Source organism: Onychostruthus taczanowskii, unplaced genomic scaffold (assembly GCF_017590055.1).
Source record: "Onychostruthus taczanowskii isolate IOZ18803 unplaced genomic scaffold, ASM1759005v1 scaffold49, whole genome shotgun sequence".
Lineage (NCBI taxonomy): Eukaryota > Metazoa > Chordata > Aves > Passeriformes > Passeridae > Onychostruthus > Onychostruthus taczanowskii.
Genome location: NW_024502458.1, coordinates 355,900 through 381,154, shown reverse-complemented (window position 1 = coordinate 381,154; position 25,255 = coordinate 355,900). Strand labels below are relative to the sequence as shown.

The 25,255-nt window shown below is 42.1% G+C and overlaps 1 protein-coding gene across 2 annotated transcripts in view; it reads right to left on the bottom strand.

The window, feature by feature from the left end:
- BRSK2 (BR serine/threonine kinase 2) overlaps positions 1–25,255 on the bottom strand; it is a 303,379-nt gene that overhangs the window by 60,506 nt on the left and 217,618 nt on the right. For both annotated transcript variants that reach the window (XM_041415068.1, XM_041415069.1), the window contains exons 5-8: positions 20,481–20,597; positions 9,913–9,946; positions 8,965–9,033; positions 5,919–6,065 (exon numbers count right to left, since the gene is read on the bottom strand). In XM_041415068.1, the coding sequence (XP_041271002.1) occupies positions 5,919–6,065; positions 8,965–9,033; positions 9,913–9,946; positions 20,481–20,597 (367 nt within the window). The remainder of the gene's footprint in view (positions 1–5,918; positions 6,066–8,964; positions 9,034–9,912; positions 9,947–20,480; positions 20,598–25,255) is intronic.

Sequence of the window (25,255 nt, the reverse complement as noted above, 5' to 3'; positions counted from 1 at the left end):
TGCAGCTTAGGAAAGTACGACAGGAGCCTGGAGGGAACAGTGTGGGAAACAAACAGCCTCCTTTAAACCCCAGGCTGCATCAACACTGCAACCAGAGGTGCAGCTGGCACTCACATATCTGTCTTCTAAGCAGCACCAATGCCCCCAGCACACACATCCACCGGCCCAGGCAGACTGGCACAGCTTCCAGCCGTGGCACCAGCCTGCCACAGTAACTCCCCTTCATCACAATTCCCCTGCATTAAGCAGTCCTCTAACCCCTGGACTCTTAAGAGCAAGATGGAGTATTCCTGACACACTGCCATCTCCCGTTGAGATAAAGATATGATTTGGGAGTTCCCCCAACAGCCTGGAGACACAGCCCTCTTCCTTCTGGTTCTGTGCAAGCTGAGGTACAATCACAGAACATAAGGAGAGCCTATTTTGTACAGCTTCCATGGGGCAGGATTTTAGAATTGTTCCCTAACAGATGCATAGTTCTGTGAGGATCTGCTAAGGGGTGGACTGTGCCTCCTGTGCTGGTAAAACCACATCTATTCATTATTTCCCATACACCACATGGAGGGTTAGAGAGATTAATGATTTCAGACAAGATGCAGATGATACAGCTATGCAATGTCCAAGTCTCTTTCATGCTTGCTTCTCCTGCTGCATTTTTTGTCTCCATGGGACACTGTGCTCTTGTGTGCCTGTGATATGCAGAAATGCCATGGCAAAGCAGACAACAGCACTTCAATTTCTGAGTTAGAGAGGGGAAAGAGAAGAGGGTCACCAGTCCATGTCTTAGTCACAGAGCCTCTGGGCTCCTTCAGAGAAGATGTCAAATGACTCCTGCCCATCCCTGCTGATCAACCTCCTTCAAACTAATGAACACACAGCATTTTTCTGAAAGAGACGCCCCACTGCACCTTGATACACATCTGAAGGTGCATGACAGATCTTACGGCTGCTGTTTACCCACACATCTGCCATTCAATCCACATCAAAACCACTGCTGTGAAATACGCTGGGATATTCCAGATATGAAAAGTATTCTACAAACCCATTTCCTACGCTGATTCAAACATAATTGCATTGAAATGTTATTAGAAGTGTGCTTGCTGCTGCCAACATCTTCACTACTGTTTTAAAGGTAATTAATTAATGCTTTGTTGCTTTTTGTCTGCATTAAAGTGACAGGAGGGTTATGGGAGGGCGATTGGTTTTGACAAGGAGAAGTCTGTACGCTTTCTACTGTGCAGTGCAGGGGAGGGAGACACACAGTGGGAGCTAATCTCACTCCTGCCTTCATTTAAACACAATGTTTAAATGCATTTAAGTGACGAAGGCATTTAACAACCCTTCCCAGAGGGTTTTTCTTGCTGCTTGCACATGAGTTTGCCAAGTTTAATACCATTTTATGGAAGTTGTAAAAATGCTGCTTCCTAATGTCTCCTAGTCACTGCAGGCAACTGTCTCATGACATCATCTCTGAAATAACAAAACATGCTCAGATCCACTGCACATGCACAGTCAGAGAGATTTCTGCAGGCTAAGATGCTGTAATGGAAGAAGAGGGAGAATTCCTTTATCATGGCTTTACATAAAAATACTTCCAAATACTAAACTTGTACACTGAAGAAGCATTGAGGAGCCTCTCTCACAGATGAGAGACCCACTGTGATACAGAGCTGCACAAGCTCATCAGGAAAAGAGGTCTCCTCCCACAAAGAGCTTACGTCTGAATTCTAAGGCAGGGAACAACAGATGGAGACAGACAGGCAGATGGAAAACAAGACAGCGCTGTCTACATCCTCGGCACTGATCTCAGCAGAGCAGTTGCCAAGATAAAAAGTTCTGCCCTGAAGAATAACTTTCTCAAAGTCTGTGGATATAGATGAGGCCTTCTGGTCTTGAACTCATGTCAAATTTCAAGCCACCCTGTCCGGAAAGGGGCCAGCCTCAAACCAGTCTGTGCACCCACACCTCAAATGAATCTTCTCCATCCAGAAAATCCCCTGTCTGAGCTATAAACCTACTGTGTAATGTCAAGACACAGGCTTTTCTTGGCCACAGGGTTCAGGCTGGCAGTGCAAACAGCACTGGCTAAACTATTACCCGTTTCAGCAGTAGCAGCTGTTCTAAAGCAGCCTCCATGGACTTTGACAAGGGCAAGTATCACTGTCCTATGTGCATGGGGCATGAACAGGCCCTTGGCAGCCTAAATACATCAACTGGACAATTACCTCCATTCTACAGGTTGTAAAGAAAATTTAAATTATTGAATAGGCATCTTATCATAAGACCTTCTACAGAAATTAATCAGGTGAGTTTTCCCTTCTTCATTTCTTAATATTCTTTAGATTCTGCATAGCATCATTAGCATCAGATCAAGAAAAAACAAAATCAGAAAGCCGATAGGAGATTCTGAAAATATGTGCAATTCAAGGAATTTTTAGGTAATATTCAGGGATAGGTATTTCCACCTGTGTGTACACCCAACATAGAAAACAAGTCATTCTACTCTAGTATAAGATGTCAATGCTAGAACAGTAACACTTTACTGGAATAGCGTATTCTGCAATATCTGCTCTGATCCACCTTGCTCCAGAAACAAACTTTCAATAGTGCTAAATCCATCTTTAAAAGAAAAGTGCCTCTGCCCTTTGTCTTTCTGGAGAAGAAAATATTGGCTGAGAATGCAACAGGTTTCTACTACAGGAGCTGTAATTCTCTGCTGCAGCAACGCTGAATCATTTCAAGAGCACATAACTAAAAGAAACCACATCCTGCAGGACTTCAGGCACTCAGAGCACACCTCCCATAAGCCTTCTCAAACTTTATTACAATTCACTTTTCCCTCCTGACACTATTCCTACTAGAAGGCAGTCCCAGAACCCCATTGATATGCCTAAAATTCTTCTTGTTTCTAGCCCACTTTCCTCTAAGACCATTAGACATACATTTGTTTTTGTGCCAGTATCTCCCTTAGCTTAAGTAATGCTTCTCTCCCTAGTAATTACCTCTAATGAATATGCAGATAACCAGTACAACCTTTGTTAGACACTATCTGTGTACATTAACTGAAGCTCTTTTAGGCCATACTTATTCAGACAGACTCTTTCAAATGCTGATCACCTTAGTACTCATTCTTTGTTTGACTTCATCTTTCATAAATATTGGTAGTCAGAAATACCACCACCAGGAGCTAGGATCAACTTTTAATGAAAAATTTATGTTTAATGAAAGAAAAACACAAATTCTTTTATTTTACAGAATGTTTAGTATAACAGGCCCAATAAATGACAGTGGTCAAGGATGTCCCATTAACCGTATTTGAGGCTACGTAACACATGGTGGGTGTGAACAATATTCCACTAAGAAATAATAAAGTCTTGTTCCCACAAATGAATCATATACCAAGAAAGATAATGCCTGCTTCTTAAGGCTGGAAAGGGCCAGCAACAATAATTCTGAGTACCCTCCCCTCCATTAATCTTCTCAAGCTCCAACACTGAAGCAAATGATGACAGTTAAACGTGAATGCTGCTTCTGTTTTTGTTGATCATTTTAACAGATGGACTGGGGAAGGTGTGGGTGTGCTGTGAAATGGCAATTACTGCAGGGAGGGAAATGCAGTTGGATGAAAAGGAAAAGAGATACAAATCAAAAAAAGAGGAAAAAAGCAGAGAGGGGAAGTAAGAAATGAAAAAAAAATTTAGTCACCTTATATTTCGCTGTATTTTTCTCTGAATTCACTAGTGAGGTATTGAGCAAATGATCAGCAATGATAACAGCTACATCTGTACTTACTGTACCCAAGCTGCAATTTTGCTCACATCTTTGTATAAATAGCAAATTGATTCAAGTGAGATATTTTCTAGGAATAGAGGCTTCCAAATAAACCCATGTTTATACCCTTTTTCACAGGACACAGCTAAAACAGAATTCAGCTCTCTCCTCAGAATGAACTCTATATTCCCAGCTCCTGTGCAGTAAACAAAGAGCTCCCTTCTGCCTGGCAGTCAAAGCAAGCAGCTCACTAACAGCACAGGAGTGTGACAGCAGCAGGGACAGCAAACCCAGAGACCCTCAAATAATGAAAAAAAGACTGCAGCTAATAACAAAGAGCCAACCTTTTTTCCTCCCAGCTCTCAGCTCTTTAGTATGCATTATTTCAAATTCTTATTCATAATTCAATGGTTAGTGTGTGCCAATAACTACCTGATCTGGGTTTTTTCCCTCCCTAAGGAAGTAAGAGGTTAATTTTGATCAAGAAAGAGAGGGGGATGAGTGTCACTCTGAGACCTTGAATTACCTCAACTGCTTTCTCTCCTATGCATGTACATTCCCAGCTGTATTGCACAGCTCAAATTATTTAGGGTCTGTCTCTGCCCTGTGGAAAAATTCAGAACAATCTGAAGAAGGAGCTAGCACTTGATGATCTGCTCCCTAACAAACTTAGACCATCGGCACTTTTTTGAGGAAAAAACCCAAAAAACCCAAGTATATTTACATCATGGAAAGGAAGCTAAGCTTGAGAGGGACTTTGTGACTTTCTTGGCCATGAAGAACATCTGTCTCATCTCTCAGGATATTGCCCTAACCTCTGCAGTGTTCTTTCTGTGAATATACTTGTGAAAATGTTACTCCTTTCCTTAAAAATCTGTTTTAAAAAGGTCTTTTAAGGCGCCTATTTTTTTTTTTTTGCAATCAGTGCTATTTATGTACTGCAAAATATGATGGCTACTGGGTTTGCAAAAGTAGGGATACTAAAAATAACACGAGTTTGCCCTTATGCTACCAAATAAAGCATGACCTGGACTGGTAATGAATAAAACAAAAACCCAGCTGTCAGGTAATATTGTAGGGAGTGGTGAAAGGAGTTTCAGTTAACTTCTTAGCTGAGAGGTGTCTGCATCCCAAAAGCACCGTCACAGCTGGCACACACTGATGCTGTTGTTACCAATCTCAGCAGTGAGGCCAACCAGTGATCTGAGAGTTTATTTATAAATATTTTAGCAGACTGAAGAACCAGGAGGAGTTTTAAATTTACATTTCTTTATACATACTCCCACTCAGAATCTGTGAGCTTAGTAAATCTGTATAAAATCATCACCAAGGCCTGACAATAGGATTTACAGGGGCAATGTACCCATAAAGGCACATGCCTCCACTGACAAGCAGGCAATCTTACTTTCCAAAATTATTTCAATTGCCAATGTTTTTTAATTCCCTAAAACATTAACACAACGTTAGTGAAGGTATGATACAATCACTACACAGTCCTCACTCTTGCAGGGTCTCTGTTGTAGTGATGGGATGTATCCTAGATGCAGAGTCAGTGCTGAATGCCAGGAGCTCAACACTGTGGGACTAACAGTGCTCAGGACCACAGGGCACAGGATGAAAGAGCAGACTGGCAGACACTTGCTCTGAAGGCTGCTAGAGGATAATGCAGAACAAATGCTGGATAGAATACAATGCAGCTTATGTTGTGTGAAGTGAAAAGCCAACACTTCTGTCAGAAATGTAGGAAAATCACACTCTGTTTAATGGCAAAGCTTCAAATACCAGCCCTAACACCTGTGACCTTCAAATACTTACATGATGCCCCCAGCAAACTGCTGTATCACACAGAAGAATCAGACAACTCAGGTGGACTCCAAAAGGTGTGAATGGGCCAGTAGTTCTTTGATGGGCTATGACTGATTTCTCCTAAATGCCCAGTGTTACATACGAAAGAGAATCATGAGGCTACAGAAGAAACACAAAAGCAATCTGTCCTCAAGACTCAAAAGAGACGGTAATTACCAATTCCACTCCTTTGCTCAGAAGGAAACACGTAGGAATGCCACCAAATCACCAAGCTACCTTAGCTGCTCAACCATTCCTGCAACAAGGCAAGAAATGAAGCCTTGCTTATGAAGCCTCCTTACCGTGAGACGTTTCGAGGCATCCACTTCAATCATCCCCCGCAAAAGGTTCTGACAGTCAGGGGGGATAAAATGGGGCATGTGGAACACTCCACGCTTCACCTTCTCCAGCAGTTGCCGCAAGTTGTCATCATCGAAAGGCAGGGCACCCTGCAGGCATGGGACAGAGCAGTCAATGGGAGAGAACTGGAGACGGCCAAAGGAGAAAAGCCAGGATAAACAATGTGAGAGAATGGAAAAGAGGAAGTCAGCTCATAATATATTATTATGAGTGAAAAAACTTCTTATCCATTGAAAAGACACAATTTCTTAGTGCTGCTGTATTTCCTCTAACATGAGACAAAACTGAGGACATTGTTTTTGTTATTAGACCTTTAATTAGACCTACCAGTATAAAGTAAAATACAAAATACGAAATTGCCTTTCTAGGCAAATTCACAAAGATGCGTGGATTCACTTAAATTCAGCTCAAGCTTTTGATCTGCTGGTATTCCTCCTGGGCATACTTTCACAGCAGCAATGTTTATCGTCTCCTTATTTTTAATCTTCCTGAGACACATTTATTGCAGACGTTGAAAAGGAGGTGAACAGCTTTTGAGAGACTTTCAGCAAAGAATGCTCTTTCTGATGGAGCATTAAAATGACACAGCTGAAAGAAACCCCAACCAACATTAGCCTTTGGAAGCAGCAGACATTCTACCTGTTTAATATACTCCATCCAGTTCCCATGCTGTGGTCAGGTCATCAGTTCCTATTGCTTCCCTACTGTAGCTCACTTACATGAATGGCTTGAAGTTTTTTTAGCTGAAACTACATTTTGAATAGATCATCAGCTTGCCATAAAAAGCAGTAAAAGACCTATCCTTGCTGCAAGGACAAAAAGGAAAAAGAGAAGTTGAAATCTTTAGGATAACTCTACTGACTGAAGCTGATACCCTTTTATAGCAAGTCTGCACCTTCCTAGATATTCTCACTTCCTTCTTTCACTGCCTAATTCTAGTAGGTGCCGAGCTTCCTTGATTTCCAGGATGGTTTGTGGGAGCTGCAAGCTGTCAGCTGCTGTGATAATGAAGTTTTAAGTTGTCAGCTCTGGCACTGCTCTTACTACAGTGAGTAGTGCATCTGTATAAGCAATCCTGTGTCTATGGTTTAGGCAGAACAACAGCTCCATTTACAGCAGCCTCAGGAAGCCACCTGATGGCAGCCACGACTGGGCACTGCTGACTGGTGTTTGCTCATTCAAGTGGCCTTGAAGGCAGAGCCTCTCCCTGCCGTCTGTAACCAACCTCCAGAGTTACCTGCGTTTGTCCTGTCCATTCCAGACTTAAAGGAAAATCAATTCTGATAGTTCAGTACTTTGGCTAATGCAATTTAAGCCCTGATGAAGTCAGAAAGGATGCTGTGTGGCACTTCCTGAAGGTAACAACTATATCTCTTTTATTACTACCATCTGCTATCATATGTTGATAGTTTTTGCAGGGCTTGTCCTGACATAATTAACTGGCGAGCTCTGCACTTTCCATCAATAATAGACTTATTTCAATAATTTTTCAGGCTCATGTGTGTTTGTAGGAACAAATGAAGATGCAGCAACAGACACCCAAGCTTGACAGAGAATCCCCCTGAAAATGAAAAGCCTGCTCGACAAATACTAACCATCTTGACACATTCTCTCTTCTGTTCTTACAAATTCAAGAAGTTATATTAAGAGCTCATTATACACTTCTATTTTATCAGCTACGAAAGTAACTGCTCAGTAAGAGATGACCAGGTGCTATCTAGTGTGACAGTTAAAATTCTTCCAATGCAACATCGAGATAAAAAAAATTAAAATTGCAAAAATGTCAGTGAATTGTAATGACTAAGAAGAAAAAAGGAGTAAGATTGGTTAAGGGGAATTAAAGCATCATACTGAGATTACTTTAGGGTATTCTGATTTGAGCCATTAAAAAAGAATCAGCATATCCCTTGAGACAAAACACCTCTAAAATTTAGAAGCATTGAAACAAAAATAATATCCAGAATTTATCTCATTTCACACTGTACAAGTTCTTTTTCCTATAAAACATTTAAGTGAAGCAATTGTGTTTACTGATAAATGTACAAAAACATAAAAATTTTACTTCAGGCTTGTTACTTTTATAATTATAGATGATCAGATGAACTATTACAGATATAAAGCACTTAACATGCACATAAAACCTATATTCATATAGAGTATTTTACCTCCATGTAGTACATGCTTGTATTAACATGAACTATATTTTCCTACATTATACTATGGAAATTGATAACAAATGCCAAACCTATCTGCCTTCAGCTGGACACCCATTTGTTGGATGTTTAGAAGTGTTATAATAGAACTTCATTTTAGAATAAATTCCACAGAGAATTGAAACTCTGATCAAAAGAAGGATAAGTTAGAAGACACCACATTTTGAACACTTCAAGTATTACTGAGCCAGATGGAAACTAATTTAAACTTTGTACTACTGGCTCAGTTTTATATTCCCAAGTGTACCAAATTAAAATGTAGCTCACTGCTTGCATGAAACAAAGATGAGGTTCTCAAGTCTTTCCTTGAAAAAACACTGCAGTTAATGTATGCACATACCTGCTGACGCACACATACACATACAGCAGAAAAAACTGAATGCACCCCAAACCCAGCCATATCTTGATCCTGTGAAGGACAACTTGTTTGACACTCTCTGTATCCTGGAGTTGTAACCTTACACATCCCTATCCATCAAAAAACGTGGTGCAACATCACAACACAACAAAGAGCATTTACAGAGACAAGTTTTTGATGGCTGCCTATGCTCTCCTGTGCAGGGCAACAGTGTTTCAAAGAAGCAGTGAAATATTCCTCATGCTTTTCCTTTGGGGCTGATGTAGAAATAAGAGCAAAGGATGCCACTGGGAGATACAAAAATAGAGGACTAAAAAAAACCATCTGTACATGATGTCAATAGAATTGCCATTAAATACAGCAGCACTTTCAGATTTTTCTTTTCTTTTAAAGGCTAGTGCAAGGAAGATGACTCACCACTAGCAACGCAAACAAAATGACTCCGCAGCTCCAGACGTCTGCTTTCCTTCCATCATATTTTTCTCCCTGCGCAGCAATGACACACAGGTTCAAAAGACTGATCACTAGTAAATGAATTAATTATCCTTGAGGAATGAGAGAGGGGAGAATGGGAAACCCCACATTTCAGTTCAGCTACCTGCTTCCCAAGTTGGCCTTCCCAACTAGGAGGAAGCCACTACACAGCTGGCTAAATGAATTTTTGTGAACATCAGTTTGCAATCTTATCTGGGATCTGTGAGGAAAGGTTCAGAAGTGGGAGCAGGGCAGGAATGGTTGACAGTTCACAAATTATCAGACCTGGCATTTAAACAGAGTAGCAGGTGCATTAAGGACATCAAGAAGGTGTGTTTCTCTGCCCTGGTTCTTCAGGGAGCTTATCACCAGTCACATGATTTGCAAACCCATAGTGTTGTCTGGACAGTCTCTCCTGTGTGCTTCCTGCTTGACTTTACAAGTAGAGACGTGCTTTGGAAGAGGACAATCCTGGGCACTGAAATCTTGGATACTTATTTTCAGAGGACAAAGGGAAAGCAGGGGGGAAGAATATGGTTTAGTGGAAACCAACATCACTGACAGTCAACCCCAGCTTTTCTACTGATGATGACAGCTACATCAGAGACAGGAAAGCTGAGGGGACTATGTCCCTTGGGCCAAAAGATCAAATTAAGTCAGGCTCCCGTACTTCCGTCTGATCACATGGTGCAAAGGTACTGTGAGAATAACATACAATTATTTCCCAATGTGGCTTGATTCAGGGCTGAGCCAAACAAACAGAACTCTATTTAGGTCCTTTTCTTTCGCTCTGCATTGGGCAGATTCCTTGTACAGAGGATTGATCTGTGTACTTGCAATAAGGGACACTTCAAAAAATGTATTTATGTACACTAATATTAACCAACTTACCCGGATGACTTCAGGACAAGCATAATGTGGTGATCTGAAAGACAAAATACAGTCAAATGAGCATGTAACAGCCTGGTATTTATGGTTATCTGCATTTCCATTTTGTTTAGTAGAATGATGATAGATTTGTTTATGCAGAATACAAGCGTGCAAACCAGCACATTTTTCCTGACCTCAACAAGAACATATTCTAACAAGCTCAGAAAATGGTCAAGAACCAGCATAATTTAAAACTCTATGGCCCTGCTATAAATTTCTTCAAAGCAAGGAATGAAGGGGACAAGGCACATTCTGTGAGTGTAAAATTCCAGCTCTCTAATCCCACCCTTTAACTTGGCCTTGTATCTAACTAAAAGGACGGCCCACACTGCAAAGCCTTTTATAGGAAAAAAGACAGATGCATCCCCAAACCATGTCTGGAATCTCTTCTGCTAAGATAATTCTCATTTACACCAGTGGTCACAAAAGCTGCCAATACAAGATGGCAACATTCCTTTTTGTTTTCTTTAAAAACACAAAAAAGGATGGACAGTAGCACTATTACCTGGTTAAGTTAATATATTCTTTTCACATCCTTCTACCCATATATCTCTTGTTTGATTCCTGGCTGAGAAGAGTTAATTACTTCAACTTGCCAGGTAATAATTTTAATTCCTAAAGATTATAGCCATGGCTATTTATTTTATAGCCTTCATTAAAGTAACTTGACAAGTAAAAGGGATGCAAACTGTCTGAAACCCGTGTGCAAATCATGCTATTGTTTATACTGACACCTCCCAGCAGTCCCTGAGCCTGTCTTCATTTGTGCATGTGCTTCTTGTGACAAATGCAGTCATGGCTGGGCAATACCTGTCTCACAAAGTAATGAGCAAACCAGAAGCACAGCAAGGTTAGCTTTGTGCTAGGATTCTATATTAATGCCCAGTGAGACAGCCCATTAATTGAATTTCCATACACACTACACTTATCTTGTGGCAAAATATCATCCCATGGGCACGGAACGCCCTGATTTGGTATCACAGCTTTTGGCAGCGCATGACAATAAACTCAGGGTACGCTTGTGAGTGCAGCTACCTTGACAGCAAAGCTTCCATGAGGAGAGAGAAATGCAGTTGATCCCTCACAAATTTCAGGAAAAGCAGAATTCAGCAGCTTAATCCAATATTTAATACAACACCAATCCTGGGTCCATTTAAGAGCTGGGCTGTTCACAGGTATTCTAACCAGTCTGTCTGCTCAGCAGTGACTTAGTTCAGACTACATTTCAAAAACCTTGGTTCAAGACTCAAAACAGCTAATGAAAGCCAGAGCCTCCCTCAGAGAGCTGGCTAGAGTTGCTCATTGGAAGACCAGAAAAACAGTCTTGTGTCTAGTGGGTAGGACAGACTACCCAGGTTCTCTGTGTGGCTCTGTCACTGACAGCCATGGAAACATGGACACGGTTACTTAACAATTTTGAAAGCTGCAGCTGGCCTGTTTGAAAAAGGTGACCAGAACCTCACTATGAGTCTACTCTTCTGACTAAAGCAACAGCAATGCCACTGCAGCTTTCACACTACAAGAGAGAAAGTGAGGCCAGAGTGAGAAACTGAATTGCTTAATGTTATGTACAAGTTCCCAAACTTCCAAAATATATTGTTTCCTGTGAATTTGCCTCTTTACAGCAAACCAAGACCTGCACTACACCTATTTTTTCCAAAACCCCAAAGTCTAAACCACGAAAAGTCACAACATTGGACTAACACATGATTTTGCAAGCTTTTAGAAGACAAACTATTCTTGAGAGAATGCTTGACTAGTGATTTCGTCTTTTTTTTTTTTTTTTTTTAATCTAACAGTGTTGTAGAGGGTACAGGCCATCCCTAAGGCACACACAAAGCACAAGTAAGGAGCAGCACCACAACTGGGACTGCAGCCCAGGCCTGACAAGTACAACTCTCACTAGTGCTGGACTGCTTACACAGAACACTGAAGGAGGGCAGTGTGGGAACTGTAGGGAACATAGTAATGCAACCAGAATTTGGAAAAAAAAATGCATGGCAGCAAAAAGAGCACAGGACTTACACAGATCAAGGACATTTGCTCAGCTTAGTCACCTCAGGACAGAAAGGCCAGTTCTAAGATGTTCTGTACGTGACATTAAGTTCGGGAGATATAGGGGGGGTAAAAGGAGTGCAGACACATTTCAGGTAACTGTCAAGCTCCCGTCACTTTAGCATGTCTGAATTTCTTACTCTCGCATGTATTTTAGGTTCTGCAAGGTACAGCTGCCTCTGTGTGAGTCATGAACACACACAGTACATTACATGGCTACTACAGGTGGTGCCTGTGGCTGACCTAGAAACTTTAGCCAGACTTCTCAAATCCTGCATGGAATCCGATACAGTTCAGCAATATCCTTCAATACAATCCTTTTTGGGTGGCAATGGCACTGGAGTGCACTGGAAGAGTTAGTATCTCAATTTGCAGAGTGCTCCTGAATTTTTATTTGTATATTATGACTCCAACAAGGATTCCAGAACTCTTAATTGTGGGTGCTGAGCAGTGCAACCACCTTGAAAGCCTCCTGTGCTAACATCCTTGAAAAGAAGAATATAAGTGTTGTGAAGAACTCAAGAGAGGTACATAGGTATTTATGTGTCCCACTAGCAAATGCCCTTGAAGTGTTTCCCTTCCTGAGGTGTGCTGAACTGCAGTGGAATGTGCCATAGATCTTAAAAGGCACCACTGAAATTCTGCAAAAGTCTAAGAGTCTGGGTGGAGAAAATGTTATAATAAATCCTTTGAACAAGTTGGATTGATTTGATCATTCGACAGCTGCATTGCAACTGCCCAGAGAGCACAGGTTTCTGGCATTGCCATTCTGAATTCTTGCCAGCACACACTAGCTAGATATCTGCAGCATTATCTTGGCTAACAGCTTTAAAAGGGATCCTCCAGCCAGCCAGAATCCATAAAAACCTCATTTCCATGCTACCAATCACACATCAACTTCTGTAAAGACAAAACTGCTGTAAAGACAAAACTCAAATTTAATCAAAAATCTATTTATCTTTCTACAGAGTCATGAATATTTCTTTGGCTCTTATCACTAATTATTCAATATAGATGTGTCAAGAGCAACATTCCCTGTCTCTTCCCCTAGGCCACCTCCTCATCATTCTGCTACATCTCTGTGCAGCAAAAGCCCCAGTCTGCCCTTGATAACAAATAAATATATCGCTCAGCAAGATCAAGAAACAGTTGCTGCCTGCGGGTACCACTGCAGAAAAAGCAGTGATGTTGGCAGTGTTTATTTCCAGGGTGATGAGGATTTTCCAAGGCTAGTCTGCCCCAGGCAGGAAGGGCTCTCTGAATGGTCATTCACAGCTGTGACTCTAGGACACAATAATCTTAAGGATCTTAGGGGACCTTACAGCATTTACATGGGATTCAAACCAGAGGAAATAAGAGAGCAATGGTGAAATCCAGGGCAGCTCTGGACAGTTAAGTCAGGCATGCAGAAAGAAATGTATATATCCTTGATGTATCTTTTCTGAATTTCACCCGAGAAACCAGAAAGTAGTTCTTGATCTGTGCACATCAAGATCTTGTGCAGATGCAGTGAATCTGAGACAACCAGGGCCATATCTTCAATCCAGATGTGATGTGCCTGTGAGTCACAGGGTTTTTTACGTGGGTTAGAGAGACCTGCCCTATGCACATACAAATCCATTGGGCACATATGGTTTATCTGGGAACACACAGTTACTGCTTTGCCAGAGAAGTGGTTGGTTGATCAAGAAGGACAGGAAAAGCTGCGTGATCCTACTCCACAGTGTGACAAATCATGTGTTACACTGCCTGATGGGTTCCCAAGTCCCAGTAAAGATGAGTGCCCATGCCTCAGCCCTTTGGTCCCATGCCTCAGCCCTTTGGTCCCATGCCTTAAGATGGTACTACCTGGGGAAGAAGAAAAGCTGCTTTGAGGGCCATCCTTTAGGCCTCACAGACAGTTGCAGAGTTTCTGCAGAAAGGGAGGAACAAGAAGCCTCCTCTCCTCTGTTTTTGCTGTTATTTTATTTTATTATTATATTTATTCTTCAAGGCATGAAGTTACCTTAATACAGGATGTTGTACAGCTGCAAAGAAATCCTCACACATCTGGCTGTTTTTGCTGTTGTTGGATTCTAGAGTCCTTCTTTCCCCTCTCTTAATCACTGTCTCCAAGCTGGCTTTCAGAGGCAGGAGTTACCCACTAGAGCAAAAGGCTGCCTCTGCTTTCCCCCCATGCTGGGTAGCAAAGGGCTGAGATGAAGGGGAAGACCAGAAGAGTAGCAAAATAGATAAAGGCAATTCAGGAGAAGGACACGGGCATTCCGAGTAGAGAAAGCGACAGTGGCAGATCACAGAGAAAAGAAAGGCAGGGAGACACTAACGAAAGGCTCCAGCAGCAGTGGGTAGTCAAGGCTGCAGTGAAGGCAGGAGCTGCAGGTAAGGCTGTAATTAAGGCAGTAGGTGTAGTTAAGGCTGAGTGCTATATTGCCATTAAAGCTTCAACTCAGTCATTTACCTTTGGATGAGAAAACTCAGCATCTAGCCCTCAGCCATCTTACAGCTGTTTATTCCTCTGGTGCAATTACATTTTTGGGGAATCTGCAAATCAATTCATTAATTATCAGTTCAAATTTTTAAATCATGGAACCTTTAAGAGGTTTTAATTTTAAAAATTAACCAGACCCTTGTATTAAAACGGCATAAAGATTACCAAATTAGGTACCCAAAAGTTAAGAACTGGGAAAAAAAAGGTTGAAAATGTTAGTTACACTGTGCTCTGAAGATAAGTCAGGTAGATGTATAGCCAATGCCTCTTTTCTACTTGTGACTGCCTCTTTCTACTCCTACTGTTGGGAAGTAGCAACGTGAGGGAACTTTAGTGTCAATAATGACAAGCTTGCAAGCACGCAGCTGATTAACACATGGGAGAATCAAAACCTCTGTCCTTGCCAGAGAATCCTTCTGTGAAAGAAAGTGAACAGGTGCCTTAAACTGAGATGTTCACAGGTTAATTATGAGTTGCATGTTCCCCAGTTTTCAGAATCACAGTGCTACACATCCAAGTTTAATTTCCAGCATTTATAAGCATGTGGAGCAGCAGGTGCAGTTGGTAGGCACTGTGCTCTCCCAGTAAAGGACTGTTATCAAGCACCAAGTATCCTGAGTACTGGGCCCAAGAGCATCAAACTGTACACTCAAAACTGGATGACAATTTTGAGTTTCATTTTGCAGAATCCTGTGTCCTCATAAAAATAGAGATAACCAGATCAATGTGGCAAACATAACATGAAAATAGTATAATTAATACTTGGAAACCTAAGACAATGATGAAATCCTACCTAGCATTCATAGCAAGGCTCGAATGCAGTGAGCAGAAGTTATAAATGGATCCATAAAATAAATGATGAGGAAAACCCAAACATTAAATAGCTGTTTACTCACAAAAACACACCATCCAATCATCAAATGAGGCAAAGATTTGTTGAAAAAAAACCTGTACAAGCTCATACTTAATGGGCATATCCTAATGTGCACAGGCTGGGTAAATGCTGCACTGTCAAGCTGAAGAAACGCACATCTTAAATTATCAGGGATTGATTTTTCAGAATCCAAGCTCTTTTAACATACCTTGTGATGTATTATAGGTGATACTGGTACCAATGGTCATTAATAAGGTTGTCTGGTATTTCCCTTTATACTCCTCATTTTAAGTTCCTTGAAACTCACTATCAACATAACAACAATTTTCCTTGCTGTTTGTCTGTCTCAGACTGGTTTCATGCATTTGTATGCATGCATGCTGTGATTGGGCTGAAGCACTTCCACTATCTAAGTCTAATTTTGAATAAATGTTTTTCCATATAAAAAAAGAGAAAAATTTCTAGTATCCTCCCCTGCAAAGGGAAAACCTGAGTACTTATTTGCATTCTCTAGAAATTATATCATAGAAATATTGCATTTCACTAGAAAACTGCAATTTGCATTTACTAGCAGAAACTCTCTAGAGCATTAGGATCAAAATCCTACCTGCACTGGCAACACTTCACAGAGTAATTTTTTTATCTGAAACTCTGAGCTGCTGTGGGTGGGGTCACCACATGGTGCCAAACTTAAAAACAAACTGAGTGCAAAACTAATGAAGTAGATCTAGGACTGGTAGCAATTGACTCACACAACCAGGTAATGAAAACTGGAGCTGGAGCCTAGTAAAAAAGAGAAAACAATCTGGGATTTGGGGCCAAATATGGAGCAGAAATGAATGGGACAAGTCAGCTAGACTGTGGTACAAATCAGGAAGGACATAAGAATGGAGTGCTGGAAATGGAAGCTATTCATGAGATGAATTAGATGAGATTAGTAAAAAGCACTAGTTCTGGCATTTCCAAATTGAAGAACTTAAATTTGCAACCCTAACAATGACTGCCTAAGTTTTAGATATTTGTACATGTTTATTATAAGGGGAAAAGAATATGTGCAGCATTATGTCATGTAATTAAAATCAGAAAGGGTGCTTGGACAAGGAGGTGTACCTGCCTTCTGAATTATCTGCTCACCACAGGTCTGCTCATACACCAAAGTCTTGCTAAGATGGAGAACTGAAACAGAGAAGGGCAATGCATCTTGTCCTAGACCACTGTGAATGCCTTCAGCAGAGATAGAAATCAAGCTCAGATAACCTGAGACCCGAGGTTTAACCAAAAGGCACTCACTCTTCTTGCCTAGTGACAACCCAGGATGGATTGGACAACCTCTCCAATTCTGAAACACTGCAAGGCAGCATGCCAGGAAGAATCACTGAGAGAGATGGGGAGTGTCTCTGCATGCCACTGCCTGGATGGGTAAAGAGGAAGAAGAACTGAAGAAATCTAAAATAATAGAAGAAGCAGCCTATCACATCTTTTTCTTCCTTCTTTGTCTGCTGTTAGCTGACAGACCCTCCCTGCTTCTGAAGGGATGAAGAGACTCACTGTTATTCTGGCATTTCAAGGACCATCTCTCCGTAAGACTGCCTTGCAGCGCAATTTCTGCCATAAGCAGAAGTCCTGCAGAGCCTACACACAGCTCCTCTTCCCCTTAAGGGTCTAAAAACACTAAAAAGAACTACAGCATAGTCCTCTGCACTGTGCATATGCAGGATTCACATAATACACATTTCTATAATGTGGACTCATTATAATTAAGGCTGAATGTGCAGTCTTTCAATGACAAATTATGTCAGTGAAACAGCAAGTCCATCCTTGCCTCCTCCTACACAAACACATCTGGATAGAACTTTCATTGTGTCCTCCAGGTAGACTGTCAGTACTATCAGTGCTACAGAAAACCATGCAGGCCTAAGGAGTACCTCCCAGAAAACAGTGACTCTGAGATATGCAATTACATCACACCTCAGGCTACATGAGGCTACTCTTCATGATGCCAGTCAAGACTCAGTGGTGACCTGAAGACTACCCAAACTTTGGACTAAAGTTAGCAGTTCACTTGTGATAGCAAAGAATTTTTGACTGCAGTCTCCCCGCTTCGCTGAACTGACAAAGTTAGCTGTATCACACAGCTCAACCCCATCTGAGCCTCCCACTCTGACTGACAGAAATACCTGGAGACTCCCTGCATGACTGTCAATGGAAATGTTACAGTTTCATCTCATTATCAGTGTTCACAGTACGGAAAAGCCATTCTCAAAATTAACTTATGGGTGCACGGAGGAGCATCTCATTAAAGCTCAATATCTCAGCCATGATTCACTCTGTTTTGTTCCTTTTCATGCTGGCTGAAAGTACCAACTACATGGGTAGGTAAAACTGTTGCCTTGAAAAGCTCTGAGGTTGGTTACTGCATGTGCTCCAAAGGAAATGGAGTCATAACTGGATTACCTTTCTCTGTGAACAGTGTGGCATTTGGTTATATATTCCTTCCTTCCTTCCTTCCCCCCCAAAACCAAAGAGATCACACAACACCAGTATCAGCCATGCTGGGCTGCATGCCAGGAGAATTAATGAAGTGGTGTAATAGCTCACATGGAGGTCTAGTGATTGGCAACACACTTAAAATGCATCTGCAAGGCAGGAGATCATAGCGTTGCTGCTGTGTTCTGTTTATTACAGGCACATCTCTTCCATTCCATTGATTTCTTTATTAGTGCATTTTAAGGCCACAACGTGGGGGCTGGATCTGCTTGAAGCATGCAGGTTTGAATTCCAGCACAGCTTCTGGGAAGGAAGCCTCCCTTTGAGACTCCAGATACGGATAACAGAGCTCGGTGCTAACAAGAACAAGAACCCTACCGAGAGGTTCCCAAGGAGTATGAAAAATCCTGCAAGGCAGTTGAGGGTGGGTTGGCTTTTATACTTCCTCTTTTTTTTTTTTTTCTCATGGAAGGAAGTGGAACAATTTTCTCTAGAGAGTATAGAGGCTTTGTGGCAACTGCAGGGAGGACTGCATTTTATGATCTAGAGGGGAAGTTTGAAAGAAGCTGCAAGCAAGAGGTGTGCAGAATCACAAAATGGTCTGGATTGGAAGGGATCTTTAAAACTTAACTAATCCAATGCTCCTGCAATAAGCAGGGATATATTCAACTAGATCAAGTTTCTCAGAGCCCCATCCAATCAGACGTTGAATGTTTCCAGGGATTGGAAACATTCTACCATCAAAACCATCTACCACCTAAACAATCTACCATCTCTCTGGGAAACCTGTTCAGTGTTTTATTACCCTCAATGTAAAAAACTTCTTCCTTGTATCTAATCCACATTGACCCTTTTTTTTGGAAACATTCTACCATCAAAACCATCTACCACCTAAACAATCTACCATCTCTCTGGGAAACCTGTTCAGTGTTTTATTACCCTCAATGTAAAAAACTTCTTCCACATTGACTCTTTTTCAGCTTAAAACAATTATCCCTTGTCCTACCACAACAGGTCCTGCTATAAAGTCTGTCCTCATCTTTTTTATAGTCCCCCTTTCAGTACTGAAAATTTGCAACAAGGTCTCCTGGAGCCTTTTCTCTCCAGACTGAATAACCCCAACTCTATCAGTCTGCCCTTAGGGAAGATGTTACAGCCCTGCAACCAGCTTCATGGCCTCCTCTGGGCCCACTCTAAGAGATTCATATCCTTCTTATGCTATGGGATCCCCCAAAGCTGGATACAGTGCAGGTCTCACCAGAGCAGAGCAAAGCAGAGCAGAGAGGCAGCATCCTCTCCCTCTCTCTGCTGGCCACGATGTTTTGGATCCCAGGACACGTTTGGCTTTCTGGGCTGCACATCCAGCCTTTCATCCACCAGTACCCCCCAAGCCCTTCTCAGCAGCACTGCTCTGAATCCTTCAATCCCTCAGCCTGCACTGATGACACTAAGTGTCTCCCTACCCAAATGCAGGGCCTTGTAGTTGACCTTGGCATCACAGCTCCTTGCTTTTCATCTGTTCTGCTAAGAGCTCATGTCTTGACGTGACAGGGACAGGAGAGAACTGGTGGGTCTTGGTTTACTCACCAATCAGCATTCTATCATATAATGAACTTCAAATACGTTTGCTATCCATTATTCATGACTTGGAAGGCAAAAGCTGGGACTGAGAGGCAGTGAATGGGCTTTAGAGACAACCACGATGGCTCCATGTCTACCCTGAACTGCCTTGGTCCAGAGAAGACACCAAAAAAAAACATGAACTGTAATCAGCTGAGGATGGGCCTGGGTTGAAGTCATCAGAATCACACTACCAATGGCCAAGAAAAGTCAGTCTGCATGGGAGGAAGTGGAAATCTGCTGGTACTGTCTGGTTTCTGTGCTTGCTGTTAAAACAAATTAGCACAGCTAAAAGCTGGTGTAGCGGTGCCAGGCTGCAGCAGCTCAATGCAGCTGCTGCTCTTGCTACAGCTCAGTGCCACAGCCCTTGCACAGTACCTTGGCACTGGGAATCAGGGTCCAGTGGTGCCTGAAGGCAACTGAATTTGCATGGAAATGTCTTTAGACTGCCCCTGCAATACTCCTCCAGACAGGCTTCTTTGTACCTGCATTCATGGCCTGCCTGTCATTGCAAAGGACCCTGCTTTCTCCCTGTCACTCCTGCATGGGAGCTGGCAGAAGCAGTGTTGAGCATGAATACGAACAGCTGCATGCAAGCAGACAGCCTACACAGGACATGCAAATTTCATTTAAGAACATTTTTCTACCCCTTAATATTTTTTCAAAGCCTCTTTTTAAAACAGTCAACCACTGCTTTCAGTTCTCAAAAATTATATGGCCAGTAAATGCAAACACACCAGCATACGCAGATGAAGCCGAACCTGAAAGCCTTGATTTTTATATCTGTATGTGACAACTGCAGTGACCTGCTTTGCACTGTAAAGCACTAAATCCCCTTTCTTTCAGCTTTCTTCTACACTACATGCATCATATAAATTTATTGTCTTGCTGGGAAACACCAGTGCAGTGTGCAGGACTGCAGGTCTTTACTGAAACCCTTTCTATAGCCAACTTCTATGTCTGGAATCAGCCCCTCAGTTTTGTAATATGTTTTGAGACACTCACCCACAACTGGTTTCTAACAAGCTGTCCCCAACCTGCAGAGATGCCATCCCGAAGTCTGCTATCCGGATGTTGTTCTTTTCATCCAGCAGTAGATTTTCTGGTTTTAAGTCCCTGTGGCTGTAAAGAAAGGGTCAAAATGTAAATTAAGTTATCCATAACAGCTTTCCCACTCCATGACTTGTTTTTGATCCAGAATAGCATCCAACCTGTTTTACTTTAATTAATTTAATTTGTTTTCCTGTCCCAGGCAGGAGAACACACATATCCAAGGTCCAATCCTTGCAGTGTTCTAGAGTATCCCAGATGCCCTCTGCTGATGAATGCAAGGCCTGACAGGAAAGAAGCACCTTCAACTTCCCGTGAAACCAACACAATATGAGGGGGAAACTGAGGGAAATAGAAGGAGGATAATTTCAGCCTGGATTTAGGGCTGGTATACTCTGTCATATGACAGCTCCTTAAGGTAGGAGGCAAGACCATCAATATATTCTGTCAACAAGAGAAAACAATATATTCTGTCAACAACTCATATATCAAGATGAGTGATATAAAGAGAAAAAACCTTCTTGATGTAAATGCTACTGCAAAAAGCTCCTATTAGGAGTTGTTTACACAGGCATAAGACTTTGAAATCATTTTGGGTAATTAGCTCGGATGGAGAAATCCCTTCAAGTCAGCAGTGCTTTTAACTGAGGGTGTCAGCAGTGAAAAGGAGAGAGAGGATTCCCTCCTTCCCAACAAAGCTTGATTCTCTTATTATCTGTCAACATGGCAAGAGCCAGGCAACCACAAGTTTCATGATGGCAACTCCTGCTCCAAATCATATATTGACAAATTTATTAATTTCCACTGCTCACAGCCAAAATCACCATGCACCCATTAATCTATGTACTCAGGAGATTCTGTACAACTATAACATTCACTCGATTTTATATCCAAAGACAAAAATCTTGCAATAAAATTTGTGATGAATGTGCCTTTTTTATTTGCAGCTCTTGGAAAGTCACAGAGATGAGAGAAGCACTTTGGACTGACCAAAGAAAAAGCTCTTTTCTTGCTTTTGTTTACGAGTAGGGAAAATTACTCTGATAATAAAAGGTCTAAATAGCAGCAACCAAACAGGCAGGACTGCCAGCTTCTGTGGATAGGATGAACATAAACTTGTGGGAAATGGATATCCAACAACACTGAATGTCAGGCAAACAACACCCACTTGCAAAAACTTACAACTAAAAGCAGTTCCTCTGACCAGAAACTGAACTCAGCAAAAGAACCAGGTGTCAGAATAGTCCAGTGACACCTATCAAGGAAGGCAGGCCTATCTTTGTGCCATTTCCTCTTCACTTTTTAAAACATTCCTCTAATACTCCTCATGCATGCAAGTCTAATTCTACCCTTACAAAAATGTAAAGGTGGTCAGTCTCTTCCCTCTCAGAGCAACATGAGCAGCATAACAAGGCCCTGGAAATTAGATCCTCTGATCTGAAGAGAAGAGGAATGATCAGTTAGAGACAACTTGTAAATAATGCAGGTAAATTCTGTGTAAAACCAGAGCACACGGTAATAGGATACCTGGGGACTGTAACAATTATTTCCAAAGGAGACTCCCAACAAAACAGCACACATTCAAAGCAGTTACTGGTCATTCACCCCACTGAGACCTATGATTTTTTCACTCTTTCTTTTTAAAATTTAGTCTCCAATCTTGCATAAATAGGATGAACCCTGTGTGTTACAATGGTCTTGCTAACACTGAGAAAACAAGCTTGTGGATAGTAATTGTGATTCCGATTTGTGCACATTTTAATCCGAAAATGTGAAAGGTGCTTTATCCAATCTGTATTTCTCATAGAAATTCAAGGTTTGAGATAACAGAGACAGAAGACTTATTAGTTCTATAATAACCATCAAGATAGTCATAACTAGTTGACAAAAAATGCAGGAGATGAGTGACAAGGAAAGGTTCCAAAGGCAGTGAATGACCAGTTACTGGCCAGGAAAAGGACCCCTGAATGTCATCATCAAGGACAGCACCAGACAAATGCAAGATCACCACCTGCGAAAGTTTAACATACTCCAGCTCCAGCAGTGAAATGGAGTGAAGAGTCCATGGTTCTATGGGAAGTGAGGAAAGCTGGATGCTAACGAGACAGTAGTGTGTGATTTCATCCTTCCTGCAGCAGACATTCGGGACAATTCTCATCTTACAAGTACTTTCATTAATGGGAAGACCTTACCCAGCTGGGGAGGTGTGCTGCACTTCCCCTGTCTGAGGACCAGTGCTCAGGGGCAGGTAACAGCCCCTATAAAATGAGTGCTGCTTGTTTGATGCTATGAAACAAGAAACCTCCCCACAGCTCAAGCTGAGTGTGTGTCCTGCTGTGCAGAGTTTTTCAGCAGCTACAGCTGTCGTTCAGTCTTGGCAACTGCTCCTGGCTGACTGCTGAACACATACATGGTATAGAAGTTGAGGGTGCTGCTGCCTGTGCCTGTTCCACTGCTTGTGCACTGCATGATATGGTATGATTCATGTATACAGTCTATAGCAGACATACTGCTGACATGCGACTTTTGTGCCTAAAAATTGAATCCTTTGCTTTTCCTCAAATTGTGTGGCTCATTTAGAAAGCAGTAATGACCAAGGTGGAGCATGACCTAAGCACAGGATGTCTACAAGCCTAGATGTACATTCAAAACAAAATATTCAGGAACTTATTTCAGGAACATGGTGCAGCTAAACGAAATGCAAAAATGTTCCTTTCCATGGCTGAACGTTTCCAGCCTTGGCAGATCTGCCACAGGCCCCAGCTGGAGCACAACGTATGCGAATCTTGAACGAGCCCCACTTCCCGACCACTAAGAGACAGTGAAAGGAAAGGGACAACATCTTTGAAAATCGGGACAATACTCAATCATGGAGTCTCCTTCTCCCTCCTTGTCTCCTTCTCCCTCTCTTCTCCTTTTCCCTTTCTCTCCTTCTCCTTGTGTCATCCTGTCTTCCCATCAGCTGGGATCCACAACACAGCTTTAGGCCTGAGTTTTTAGGGAGAATCAAGTGGGGAAATTAGGTTCCTATAAGTTGGCATGTATATTATGGATTTTTTTGAGAGTCACTGCAAGAAAGAGAGGAAAAAGGGGGTTCCACCATCCGCATTCCAAATATGGAGTAAGCTTCACCTCACTGTGCTGCACAATATTTTTCCATGAATGATCAGTCTGATGGAGGTCTTTAGGCAGAGGTGCTGACCCAGCTCCCAGTGAGCATTTTGAAAGCCTTAAGTTGGGATCTGGGGATTTGTGGGACTGGGATAGTATGTGTGAAAGTAAAACTGGAGGAGCAACAGACCTTAATAGGTTTATTTTCTTTTCTTTTCCTCCAGATACTCATCAAAATAAAACCAAGAAAACTTATCAGCTCTTCAAGATAGAAGTTATCACTTCACTGAGCAGAGAGGAGAATTCTTAGATTTATGGCTGCCTGGCTCCCAAAATACAAGAATAATTTTGATACTGCAGTTTTGTGTCTCTCTGACCCTTCACCATCCCTTTTTCAAGACAGTGACTAGTGCTAGTATGGATGGTTAGCCTAGGAATTTCATGGCAGCCTGAGCTCAAATTTTGTATTTTGGCAGCACTGCTTTCAGAGATCAGGGTGCCAGTGGGATCAGGCAGTACTTGCACATTCACCCACAAGAGAATTATATGCCCCAGTGAAAATTTTCCTCTAGCTGGAGCATTTCTCTGATACTCATCTTTGGGCCACTTCAAATTGGCCAAGGCAGCATCCTGGGGATAGGAGTCAGGCCACGAGTTTGCACCAGAGCAGCAGAACCAGCATCGCTGCCACTGGGAAAGAGACTTCCTCTCTGCATTTGCATTTCCCATCCTTGTACTGCCAGCTTTTCAAATGCCAGGGGGAAGGGAGAGAAACATATGGGAATAGGGAAGGCTTGTTATAATTTACCTAAGAGCCCAGAAGTCCGGACTGTCTAATGCATTCACATTTGAAGAGAATTCTCTTGTGCCAAAATGAAACAAAACAAAACAAAACAAAAATCCCACTGTATGTGGTAATTACTTGGCATTAATGGAACAGTGCAGAGTAAATGCATTTAATCTGGTTCCATTCCAGCTGATCTCTCTGGCTCTCCATGTCTTACACGACTGCATCAACTCCTCTCTCTGCAGGTGAACAGAGGACTCATTACCCTTTCCTTGTTCTAAAGGCTCTAAAGCTGTAGGGGCTTTATCACATGGCTGGAAAACCAGAAGAGAAGAAAGCAGCTTCTTTTCTGACAAACATGGCAAACCCTCCAATTGAGCCCTGCATAAGCTGAGAAGGAATGAGAAAGAGAAATGCAGGACTGCAGAAGAAGTCAGTGTGACCCTGACTCATGGACTCCCAGAGCTCCTCAACCAAGACAACAGCACAAGAAGTCAGCCTCTGGAGACAGCGTCCACTGGGCTTTTGAAGGGAGAGTATGTGAGTGAAAGGAGCAAGGCGTGGCAGGGGAAGCACACACTGTCAGACTCTCTGCAACATCCCTCTTTCACAAGTTGCAACAAAGGCTTTACAATTTCCTTGCAGCATAAGATGGATGCAGAGAGAGCTCAGAAAAAATTGTTTCGTGGAAATGGGCATCATTCTTGGAGATGGTGCATGGAAAATGAAAGGCACAGATAGGCAGGAACATGTTCCAGCTTCCCACTTCCACACTGGCCATGCTTGCTTGCTAGTCACAGCCAGAGATGCTGTTCAGACAGTTCCTTTAGTT